The 12,465-nt window shown below is 52.9% G+C and overlaps 1 protein-coding gene across 21 annotated transcripts in view; it reads right to left on the bottom strand.

The window, feature by feature from the left end:
* LIMS1 (LIM zinc finger domain containing 1) overlaps nt 1-12,465 on the bottom strand; it is a 104,941-nt gene that overhangs the window by 5,151 nt on the left and 87,325 nt on the right. For 17 of the 21 annotated variants that reach the window (XR_010835280.1, XR_010835282.1, XR_010835281.1 and 14 more), the window contains 8 exons: nt 11,772-11,931; nt 5,231-5,297; nt 4,461-4,581; nt 4,006-4,155; nt 2,597-2,747; nt 2,059-2,151; nt 1,215-1,263; nt 70-145 (listed from right to left, as the gene is read on the bottom strand). Coding sequence is in view for 15 of the 21 variants with exons in the window: in XM_059078244.2 (XP_058934227.1) it covers nt 70-145; nt 1,215-1,263; nt 2,059-2,151; nt 2,597-2,747; nt 4,006-4,155; nt 4,461-4,581; nt 5,231-5,297; nt 11,772-11,931 (867 nt within the window). In the remaining 6 variants the exon portion in view is untranslated. Of the gene's footprint in view, nt 1-69; nt 146-1,214; nt 1,264-2,058; nt 2,152-2,596; nt 2,748-4,005; nt 4,156-4,460; nt 4,582-5,072; nt 5,298-11,771; nt 11,932-12,465 lie in introns of those variants that run through there. The other 4 variants (XM_067006962.1, XM_067006967.1, XR_010835279.1 and 1 more) reach the window with 3 other exon arrangements.

The following is a 12,465-nucleotide window of genomic DNA, read 5'->3' as shown; positions in this document are numbered from 1 at the left end:
TGCGAACGTTTGTAACAGTTTCCCCCAAGTGTTCGCCGCGGGGCTCGCGGGAGCCGAGGGCCGACTTACTTGAGCGTTAACTTGGCGCTGCAGGTGGAGCAGGCGAAGCAGTGCACGCACCAGGCCTTGTTGAGGGCGGAGACCACTAGGGGACAGGAGGGCCACCGTCATCGCCGCGCCCACCCTTCCCGGGGCGGGCGCCCTCCTCAAGGGCTTTGCTCACCAAAGAGCCACGCACGGCACTAAAAATCTCAGTGCCGTTAACCGACGGTCACAGCATCCGTCCACGTTATTCATTCATTCGTCTCATCCCGTTGTTGCAACACACAACCCCAGCTCTGCAGGCTGCCCCTTAGGGAAGATCACTGTTGCCTTTTCAACCCGTGTCGGGGGTTAATGTTTTCCTCTCCCGTGAGGCATCCGAACGGCAGGTACCAGGTCTTCCCGCCGACAGCCCCCAGCCCCGCCCCAACTGCCGAGCTGGGACGGCGCAGCCCCGCTTTCCTAGCACAGCCGGTAATTAAAACGAAGCCCGGACACTAACTCGCCGGCCTGCAGGAGCCTGTCTTCCAAGCCAACACTAAGGCAAGAGCTTCCCTCCCCTGGCAGCTGCCTCCCGTGGGCGTGGGCGGGGGGAATAAGATTTACTCCCGAAGGCACTAGAGGTCACTTTCCTGAACCCACCCCTTAGTGAAGGGCCCACGGGCAGTTTGCCGAGACAGGCTCTCTGCTCAGAGGCTGAAGCAGGAATGTTTGCAACTCTGCCAGGAAGCTTCTGGCAGAACTGGCGGCGCCCGTTGGCAAACACAGCTGCTCCCTTCCCGTCCCCGTGTCGATCAGGGACGAGGGGGCGGGCCCTGGAAACACCTAGAGAGAACCGCCAGGGTGCAGGGGACCCCTCCTAAGTGCTCCCAAGAAACACGCCCTGCAGCTTCCACAAGGAGGCACCGGAAGGAGAAGAGGCCTCGGGGTCAGCGGCTCCTACGGTAACGACCTGAGGGCACTGGCCTCAAGTATCACCATAAACAAGCAACAAGCCCACCTCTTAGGAGTTAGCATCTCCCAGCTAGAGAACACTTGGGAAATATGCAAAGGAAGAGCAAAAGTAACTGATAACGATCACATTCCCAACCACCATTTTCAATCTTCCCATGACCCAAGGGTTTTCCTGTCAAAACGGTGCCCTACAGGTTAAAATCCCTGCAGGTACTTACCGTCACCTTCTATAACACGGTTGCAGTGGAAACAAACATCACCAAATAGCTGAAAATGAAAAAAAAAAAAAAAGTAAAGATGTGTTACCACTAAGCATCAGAACACCAAACACTTAATATAAATAATTTCAGTTCTTTGTACCACTTAAAAACAAATAGCTGGCTACCTAAACCCAGAATTTGCCACTACTAGAGAGAGAATCAGTAAAAGTTCACTGACTAGTTTTTACTTCCTACGATGAAAAGAATGTACTCTTCATCATGATCAAAAACAAACAAAGGCTTGGAGATGTTCTGGATTTCAGGAAGCTAAAGGAGCATAAAAACCCTACACTGGGTCTGGTTCTGGAAAAAAGGCCAGAAGGACTTTGTTGGGTCACGTGACAGAACTGGACCGGACAGACTGAAGTAATCAATACAGAGAACCCTGGTTACCTAAGAGATTCCCGTATTCCTGGGAAATGTACACGGAAGTATCGGGGGTAAAGGACCACGGGGAAGTCATCATCAAATGCTTCAGAAGAGACACGCGTGTGTTTACATGTGTACGTAAGCTTGTACACAAGGAAATGTGCGTTCCCTTAAGTGTCGTCTTCACAGAGAGAGCAGGACACACACATGCTGAAGCAGGTAGTAAACCTGAGTAAAACAGGCAGGTATTTTCCTTGTCTTTTTTATTTATTTTACAACCTTTCTGCGAGCCTGAAATGATTTTTCAAATGAAACGTTAACAAGCAATCGCTGTCGCCCAGCGTGCATTTTCCCCGAGCTCCCCGTGTGCCTAAGCACTGAGAAGCTCGAGCTCACACACGTGTGCGTAGCATGCCACGAGCCCCGTCGCTACCTGGTTGTAGTGGGTTTCACAGTACGCCAGCCCCTTCCTCTCGTAATGGCGGTGTCCGAGGAACGGTTTCTCACACTTGGCACAAACAAAATGCTGAAAGAAATTGCGTTAGGTCGTACTTGGATTGCCGTGTTTTACTTACACCGTGAAGCAAAACCCCAAAGCTGCAGTAGCTCAGAGGAGATCCACGACGGACGGACAGCCTGGGCTGCTTATGTCATCTGGGCCACAGGTGACCCTGTAGTGCCTGCAGCCTTCTTCCAGGCACCCGGAGGCCTAGACTCGGCAGCACGGAGTGAGGACAGAGGTGAACGTGGGGACACACCTCTGGGCTGGACCAGGACACCTCCTGCCTCAAGGATCTAGGGACCAAGAGCATTGCTTGCCTCGTCACTCGGAGGTCACAGAGCCGCGCAGAGGCTATGTTCTTAGGCTTCCACGGGCTCCACACGTGCCCCTCAGCGGCTCCCAGCCTCGCCGGCGCCCCCGAGCCCCAGGCGTGCGAGGGGGCCCGGTCACCCCTCCGCGGGGAACTCACCTCCACGTGCCACTGCTTGCCCATGGCGTTCACCACGCGCCCTTCGATGGGCCGGCGGCAGGCGCCACAGATGGGGACCCCCATCTTGTCGTGGCACGGCAGGCAGTACAGCTCCCCCTTCAGCTCCCGGGCGTCGGCGGTCAGCTCCTTCCTGCCCACGAGAAAGGGACCAGCTGAGCAGCACCCCCGCAAAGAAGGCAGGCAGCCGGGGCGGCCCACGTGCCTGTGCGAAGGTGTCCGGAGAGAACCCGCAACAAGCCCTGTAGCTGCTCTTCTCCCCCTTGGAGGTGGTCCCAGTAGCCTGATCAAGAGGCTCGAACAGGCTTCAGATCCGGATCCAAACATCCACATCGTGCAGTGTTGGTAAGCCGGCCACACCCCCCGACGCCGGCCGCGGTCACCGTCCCCCCTCTGCTGTCGCTTTAGAGCCCCTCCTCGTCTTCCTTACAGAGCTGGGGAGGAGGGTCCCAGTCGTGAGGACAGACCTGCCAATATGACCTTCCCCAAATAACCGAGGAGTTTGGAGACGAGTTCCAGTTACTGACACTCACTAGCAAGCTGCTAAGAAGAGCTGTAGGTTAACAGAAACTCCACAAACGGGACGCTCAGGCCGTCCCTCCTGCAAATGCTTCAGTCCACTACTATCTTCAGTCTCCTGAGTCAATAAACAGAGACGGCCCCAAAGCAAGATGAATTTCATCGGTTTTGCAAGATTCTTTAGACGTGCTCATGAAACATGAACCGAGGGAGGACAGCCAAGAGAACGGGATAGGGTAGAAACGGAACTCCCCAAAGAAGCTGTGTGTCAGCCTTCACCCCAGCTCTCCGCTCCCCACCGTAACCTAGCACGGGTGGTCACGCTGGAAAAGCGTCTTTTCCACGAAGTTCTTACATTAGATGGCAGATTCCGAAGCTCATAGCCTAACAATTTATCACGATCTTTTGAGGAATAAAATAAAATCCCTTTAGGTGTAAATATAGCCAAAGTAACAAATATAATTTAAGATAACACTCTTAATTGTCACACCCTGTTAGGCACATACGAAGATAAGACCTTTTTAAGTTTTCTGTTTGTGGGGGGGGTCCTGTAGTGGAGGAACGTGGTGGTGCAAAACAGCCGTGGGGGTCATTAGGGATATTTTAGTACGAGCTGACTACTTAAAGGTGCGTGTGTACTCTCATGGGCACACGCACACACTCAAATGTGGCAACACGCTGCCCGGTGAGACTGAAGGAAGGGTAGGGCGGTTCTCTACGTGTTATTCCCGTGACTCTTCTACAGGTGTAACGTTTTCCGGGTTAAAAGCTGAAGGAAACCGATCTGGGTACCAGAGTAACCGAAAGACTACAGAGCAGTGTGATCACTGGTCCCCTCCCTCTGTACAACGAAAAGGGAGACACTGCAATACCCGCAGTTGGCACAGTTGAAGTGGTCTGGATGGTAGGGGTCGTTCTTGAATATCAGAGGCTGCTCATCAATGATGGCATGACACTTCTGGCAGATGTATTTCCCAAGGCCTCGGGCTTTCTCTCGGTTATGGCAGGGGCGACACAGATGTCTAAACAGAGAGAGCCAAAACTGCCTTAGAAACTTAAATTTAAAATCTGAGGTTCTTCCTAATAAGTTAAAAAATAAGATTCCCATATCTATGAAAAGAAATTAAAGAAACCATTTCTTTAAACATCACCGCTGGGCTTAAAAGAGCAGAACCAAGCCCCGACTTTTCGCACGGAAAGTCATTTATCCCTCCCGGAGGACCCGACGGATGGCTGAGAAAGCAACTCCCCGCGGTGGCGCCTCCCGCAGACTCCGTGCCACGCGGCCCACCCGCGCCCGACAGGTGACAGGGGGCCCCGCTCCTACCTCCCGGCGCTCTTGACAAAGCCGATGTCTGCCAGGACCCCCTGGCAGAGGTCACAGCGGAAACACTCGGGGTGCCAGCTGTTGTTCATGGCTTTGATCACTCGGCCGATGATGAATTCCCCTGCGGAGAGGAGCGCACGGGCTGCAGCGCGGCCTCCCCGCCCTCGGCCGCCGGCAAAACCCCTGCCCCTTTCCCCGCGGGTGCGGCTCCCGCACGAAGCGCGCTAGTTAGGAATGTGCTTCCGTCTCCTCTGAGTCCTTGTTTGGGGTTCTGTAGCCGCCACACTCTCAGGCTGTCTATCACATGTCTGAGTCTGCTTTGCCAGAGGAGGTGCTGGGCTCTCCCTCTCCCGAGGGTCCTTTCGGTTTTTTCTGGTCACGGACACAGAAAACAGAAACCCACCGCACGTTTTCTTGTACCACAGCCTTAATTTCTTCCTTCATTCAACCTCGTCAGCGTGCTACTCGGTGTCCCCAGTGCCTCCTGCTGGGTGACACGCAGGCCACCCCTGCGCGTCTCAAGGTCCCCGCGGGGGCCGCCCGGCTGCACTGACAGGGAAGAAAGGAATGCTACGGGGCATCGAACGGCAGTCCGGTGGGTCCCGGGCTTACCTTCACCCCACAGGCCCCGAGAAGCGGCACTAACATCACTGACGGCAACAGGGCTGACGCCGCGCCGCGCCTGCACGCCCGCCTTCCTACGGGCGCGTGCTACGCAGTCGTTCTCACGGACACTTACTGTTCACCGCGCGTTCTGCACTGAAACTTACCACACTGGTGACAGCAAGGCGCAAAGAGCATCTGAAAGTCATGTTCGCAGTACTTCCTTCCTTCAAACTGAAACAGAAAGTACCACCGACTTGTAAACAGGAAACAATCCCGGGATGAATGCAGGTTTTCTGCGGAGACTGTAGGAAAGAGGTTTCTGGACTGGAGCTCTGCCCAGAATCTGCAATCCTCCTGAGATACGCAAAGGCAGACACGCTTTGGTACCTTCCCGGCACCTAGTGTGGGCCCAGGAGAGGCCCGCTGAGGCCAGAACTGATCCTCTGCCCCCAGAGAAGGGTGAGCTCCTCCACACTGGCTCCACCTGGAGGGATCGGACAAGAGCCACAGACCCCCCCCCCCGGAAAATGTGCACAGACGCACAAACCTCCCCCCATGTTGAAAATACGTACTTATGAACAGTAAATAGGCTAGCATGTTTTTTAAAAATGTAAACATTTTTAAATGGGGCCAAAACCCGTTTTAAAAAATATTCTTTTCCTACAGGTGGAAAATGTATCCTGCATTTGTCTCCTTGAACTGTTTTCCTTTCATTTCCCCCCAACAGTTTTATGCTACAACAATACTTTTTCCACTAAGGTCTTTAACAGATCATCCTACCATATTTCTCTGCAATTAAAATGTATTGTGAAACTTTAAAATTTGTTTTACTTTCCAAATCCATAAGGCCCTAAAGGTTAACATTCTTTTTCTTCTGGATTAAGTTATCGTTACAATGATTACTGGTATACAAATGATGAAAACATAGGTATGTTACGAATGTTACATTTTATTCACTATTTAATTATTTACATGCGACGCAAACCCTACTGAGATGAATAGGGCCTTTTTAGCCTCGCCATTATTTCATGCTTCCGTGGATGAAGATGACTGACCCTGGAAGGCTCAGGGTTCAGCATTAATTCTAGATTTATTTTCTATTTGGGGGGTTGCTTGTACCCTTTTCACGTAATGAAGGCACGGGAATTATATAATGCGTCCCTTCGAATCTCTGAGCTCCTTACAAGTTATTTGTCAAAATCACATATTGTTTGATTATCAAAATCAATGGCTAATGATGTTCCAGTTGTCAACTCAATCTCCTCAATTATGGAAATTAGCTGCACATTTAGCTCACTCAATTTATTGACCAGATCCCCTACAGCTTCACTGGCATTCTGGGCAAAGCAGATTTATCTTGTGCCAGAAGAAGTCTTACTTCATTTTTAAACTCAAATGAATGAGCTCTGATACATTTAATGAGTCTAGTTTTTAAAGTTACAAACAGAAGATATTAACTCAATACACTATTACTCAATATTCCATCACAATGCATTGTAACGTGTAGCCCAAAGCAGAAGTTATTTATAAGTGAGATATGTTCCTTTACTGAGTGTATATTGTGTACATTCATAGAAATCTGATATTGAGCTTTTAGCAGTAATTTTTTAAAGAAACATAATATAAAAATGCAGAAATAACTGTACTAAGAAATGATCAACTTTTAACCTGCCACCCCGACTTGTTCAGTGGAGGAAGGAGACTCAAACTGTCTCAGATTTGCCCCTTAAGTTTACTAGTGAAAGGCTGGGTCACGGTAAGAAGGAGTCAGAAAGCCTTCAGAAGTAGAGTGTTTTGTGGCTTGTGTGCGCGCTCGAGTGGCAGTTTTAATTCATCAGTTTTTTTTTTTTTTTTTGGTACGCGGGCCTCTCACCACTGTGGACCCTCCCGTTGCGGAGCGCAGGCTCCGGACGCGCAGGCTCAGCGGCCGTGGCTCACGGGCCCAGCCGCTCTGCGGCACGTGGGATCTTCCCGGACCGGGGCACGAACCCGTGTCCCCTGCATCGGCAGGCGGACTCTCAACCACTGCGCCACCAGGGAAGAAGCCCCATCAGTGTTTAAAATCAGTATTTTCGATGGAAATAACTCGACCAAAGATCTGTCACAGACTTTTGAGACCCACTAAAATCAAGTGTAAGGAGAAAAATGAAAGAAATGATCTTCAATGACTCTGCATTTAATGAAAAGAGAAAGACACATATTGCTTAAAAAAACAAAGCATAAGGAGGGCAGCAGTTGGCATGTATGCTCTATTTGTTAGTAGAAGACTGAAAAGCTTAGGGCCGGTTGTGGTTGGAATAAGTCTTTAAAGCTGTGATTCAGGTGGGCAGGACACGGTGGGACTTAATAAGGACCCTGCCGTGGACGCAGCCCGGCTGGACCACGACCCGCTCGGGGCCCGGTGAGCGTCACACTTGCTCTGCTTGGCTCCCACCACGCCCGCCCTTCCGCAGCCTCTCTCCATGCCTCTCTCTGCCTTAAAACGATGAGTCCTTTTGAAATTAGGGGACGAGATTAGGGCAAAGTCCTAACAGACAGTTGTCCTGATGACTCCCGTCCCAAACCTGCCATCTCTCTGCATGCAGGACACCCAATACGGTTCCTCGGCTGGGCTGCATCCTTAGCAAGAGAATACATAAGGCCGGGAAAGGTGGGTAGCCCTGTGGGTTTAGGGACCCCCCCAAAATCTCTTCTGATTGGGGTCCTAGAGCAATTCGTCAGAGTAGGATTTCACATCCCTTCCTTTTGTCAAGGGCGAGGACTAAGTGCTCTCATAAATACAAAAATATCATCAGGCAAATCGATTTTAGGATGAACAGTCCCTGAGACCAGAATCTGAGGGTCCGGAAATGGGCCCTTGAAGCCATCCCTATGGCAACCCCCCTGCATGCCCGCGGTGTGCTCCCCCAAATGAAGACTTCTGCAAAGGGAGAGCTTCTTTTGCTAGAACGAGCTGCCTCTTTTCTAAGCATGGAGAAATGATCAGACATACTATGGCTCGATTTCTGAGTGCAGGAGAAAGGCCGGATGCTGATCCAAAGTAAAACTCTAGGGTGTGAAATGAAGAAAAGTCAGAACGCATCACGTTGGAAGAATCAAACTTCCATGAATACCGTCTTTCTAGGTACAACCCAGAACTGGTTTATCACAGAACAAGCCTGTAGAGTAAGAAAAATTAATGCTCCAAATTCGCAGCGTTTAACAAAATGCCAAAGAAGCCTGGGACCCGCCAGGATGAGAAGGGGACCCTGCCCAAGAACAGCCCTGCTTTTAATGGTTCTAAGTTTGGTTTGGAGTTCCGTGAAGACTCTCTTTGGGGGAAAAGAAGAATCGTGCCGCTTTAAAGAAAGCTCGGAATTTGAAACCGTGCTGATGGTCTCACTTCCAGCCACATACAGATTCGAGAAGTCTTCCCAGGTTTCCTGCCCTCCAGCCTTGCTCCCAGGGTCCAACTTCCTGAGGAATCACGATGCCTTCCGTATTAGAGGAAATGGGAGAAGTAACCTCTTTGCAAAGTCTTCCCACTAAATCACTCACCACAAATTGGTCTTTCCTGTTATGCATTTGTGATGGGGGGGGGCGGGGGTCACATTGGGGGAATTCACACTAAGGAGAGAGAAAGGTGAGGTGTCCTGAGCCGAGCTGGGCAGGCTGCCTGCCCTCCCCAGCTCCATCCTGTCGGTAACTTCTGGAATCACGTCACTCTGGAACTGCTGGTTCCACTTTATTTCACAAACCATTTCCTTTGGGGAAAAATTAAGATAATCCTTTTGGAGGAAATCCCTGATGTCACAAAATGAGATTTAGGAAGTGGTGTCATGGCCACACACAGTGTCAGGCCCTGGGGGCCAAATGGGTGTTTCCCCCGGAAATGGCATTTAATCAACGGCCTGTGACGTTGTTGGAGAACGACGGGCAACACACTGACAGCCCACGAAGACAGGCTTCCCTCTCACGAATCACACGCAGTGTTTTATTCTTACTTGATCACTGTCTTCCGATATGAATAACGTTTAAAGGATGGATAACTTTCGGGGGCTTCCCTGGTGGCGCAGTGGTTGAGAGTCCGCCTGCCGATGCAGGGGGCAAGGGTTCAATCCCAGGTCTGGGAAGATCCCACATGCCGCGGAGCAACTAAGCCCGTGCGCCACAACTACTGAGCCTGCGCTCTAGAGCCCGCGAGCCACAAGTACTGCACGCCTAGAGCCCGTGCTCCGCAACAAGAGCAGCCGCCGCAGTGAGAAGCCCGCGCACCGCAACGAAGAGCAGCCCCCGCTCGCCGCGCCTAGAGAAAGCCCGCGTGCAGCAACGAAGACCCGACGCAGCCAAAAATAAATAAATAAATAAATGTATATATTTTTTAAAAAGATGGATAACTTTCACAATCATTAGTAATTAAAAGTTATTTAAAATTAAAACGTAGAAGTAGAATCTCTGAAAAAAGAAAACTGAATTTCAGTTTGGGGAGCCGGTTCTAGTCACTACACAGAACGCGTGTCTCGGCTCCTGGTAAGCGAGGACGACGTCTCCGTCGCAGCTGAGCGATGAGCTGCCCAGGGGTGCGCACAAGCCCGTCTCATCTTCGTGCACTTCGCAGACAGCGTGTTTTCTACACGCTGAAGGTCGGCGGCAGCCCTGCTTCCCGCGAGCCTGTCGGCGCCATTTTTCCAACAGCATTATTTTTAATTAAGGTGTGTCGGTTGTTTTTTAGCCATTATGCTACTGCAACTTAACAGACTACATATAGTGTAAATATAACTTTTCTATGTTCTGGGAAACCAAAGAGTTCGTGCGACTCGCTTTACTGCAATACTCGCTTCGTTGGGTGGTCTGCACCCAAACCCACACTCTCAGAGGTCCGCCTGTACTTATCTCCCTGCGCCAATTTACACAAGGAGGTGTATGCTTTCTTTAGGGTCTTTCTTAAGTGAGTTCTTTCTAGAAATACTTTCTAAGGACATTTTATGGCACAAGAATCCACTCTGACTGCAGTCAGCTTCTTAGAGACGGACCACAAGGAGGTCTTGTTCTGTGCAGGGCTCTGCGTACATGGCCTGGGGAACAAGCCATTTGGAACCAACCTGCTGCCAGCACCGGGAAGTTCATTACCTACGGGAAGAGGTGTTAGTGCAGCAGGTCGCGGCCGAGGGTGGCTGCGCTCCCCAGGGGATAGGCGGCAACGCGTGTAGGTACTTCCGGTCGTCACAACTGGGTTTGTAAGGGGAGAGACTAGGGACTTTTCTAACACCCTACGACACACGGGACGCCCCACAGCAAAGCACCATCCGGCACAGAGGGCCAGCAGCGCGAGGACGGGGACCCTGCTTGGAGCGTGTCCGGGGCCGGCTAAGCCGCCTGCTTCAGGCTCATCGCCCGGTCCTGCTGCACCATGTGGCCGGCAGACGCACAGCGTGGGCAAGAGAAAGCGACAGAGAGGGAACAGCGGGCCATGGAAATAGGAAAAATGTTTGGAAAACAGAGCCTGCCTTGCTTCTCCCTTGCTCCCCTGGAATCTCTCTCCTAAGCCCTTTGTCATAATTACTCATTTCAATAAAAAGATCTTAGATTTGAAAAGACTATGTCAGGGATATTAGAGGACCACACTAGGTTCTAACCCCATTTATGTCACCAATCTGCTGTCAGCAAGGGCATTTCAGCCCCTCTGGGCCTCAAGGAAGAAAAGGCTTCCCAGGGTGTGGAGACCAATGTCTGCTCGGGGGCAGGCTCCCTGGGGCCCCGTAAATGTGCTCCGGGTCTGACCGCCCTGCTCCGGCTTAGGGGCCAGAGAGCCTCGTGAGACCTCAGCCCCCGCCCCCCCCCTCCCTCTCCCTTCACCCTCCTGGGCACCCAGGGCAGCCCCGCCCTCCGGCTGTGGGTCACTGGGTCCCCTCTTCTGCTCAGCCCCCCAAACTGTCCCCTGCCGTTCCCAGCCCGAAAGCCGTCGCCCTTCATGGAAAGATTCTCGTTCCAGTTGCACGGGTTTCTGTCACAGGGAACGTGTGTTTCTGGGACACAGCAGGCGCTGGAAAACTGCGTTGGCGTGAATAACACGGCGCCCCCTGAGTTGTGTCCCGACGAGCTGCGCCGCGGGCCGGCCGGAAGCTTCCCTCCCAGGGGCACCGTTTCTATGGGAAAATGCTGTCGAGTTGGCCAACAACCGACTTACTAATGACCTTTAAAACCACCGTCCCTCAGGAAGGGCCTGTAAAACAGAAGAAGTTTAAAATCTGCTTGGGAGAAGAGGAGGAGAGATCAAACAGCGGCCTCCTCTGGGTATCACGTAACTCTGCGTTTACGCATCATCACGTAGAGACACACGCAGATGCGTAAGGGGCTGATGGCGCGCGCGCACGCGCACAGACACACACACACTGTCGTCCTCGCTCACAGCTCGGGGTCATCCCTAGACCGGCCCCCCCCAAAGCAGACGAGAGAAGAGGCTTCCGGGACTGCTCAGAATGAACACCAGCGAGCGCGGGCCACGTGGTGACACCACAGGGTCGGCGAGAACAAGTGCTGGGGAAGAAGAGGAGACGCAGAGAAGAGCTGGACACGGAGGGCGTGCCCCCTTCCCCCCCAGACAAGAGCCCCTTTAGGACACAGGTGCTGGGAGTCGTGGGGCAAGAGGAAGCGGGCCGAGCCTGCGGCGGGCGGGCCCCAGGGACCCTCGTGCACCGCCTGTGGCCGCTGCCCGCCGGCACCCACCTCGTAGAAGAGGCCCTCGGGGAACTGCTGGAAGCACTGCGCGCACACGAAGCACTGCTCGTGGTACAGCTCGCCGTTGCTATTGACGATCTTCTCGGCGGGCGCGAAGCCTCCCCGGCAGCGCTCACAGCTGGCGTTGGCCAGGGCGTTGGCCATGTTGCTGCAACACACAAGGGACACAGGTCACGGACGGCGGCCCTTCCCGGGGGCTCAGTCTGAGGCCACAACAACCGTATCTTGTCCATAAAGCCCGTCTCCCACTCGCGACCCAAGGTCTCGACCCCACCCAGCGTCCGGGGCGCAGACCCTCTGGTTCGCCGACATTCCTGCATCCCCTGCCCAATGCCCGAGAGTGCGCCCACACCGCCTTCCAGGAGGCGCCAGGGATGCAGGGGGCACCGAGAGCCGCCTCAAGGGCTGAGCCGACAGCCTGACAAGCGGCCTCGTTAGGTCCCCCTCACGGGGGTCCGGACGCGCTGCAGGCCCGGCCAGACGCAGGCCCCCTCGCACCCGCCGTGAGGGATCCGATTGCGAAGACAAATGTTGAACACGAATATTACAAAATGTATCTGAGAAGCACAGAATTTTCCACTCTGAAGATCACTTTACAGATGGTGAAGTGCAGGTTCAGAGACGAACGAGCCCAACCTTGCAAAGCTGTCCAGCTCACGGGAGACACAGGCCCAGAATCCAG

This window comes from Kogia breviceps, chromosome 11, assembly GCF_026419965.1.
Source record: "Kogia breviceps isolate mKogBre1 chromosome 11, mKogBre1 haplotype 1, whole genome shotgun sequence".
NCBI classification, from domain to species: domain Eukaryota; kingdom Metazoa; phylum Chordata; class Mammalia; order Artiodactyla; family Physeteridae; genus Kogia; species Kogia breviceps.
Note: the sequence above shows the minus strand (reverse complement) of the source record. Positions and strands in the feature narration are given on the sequence as shown.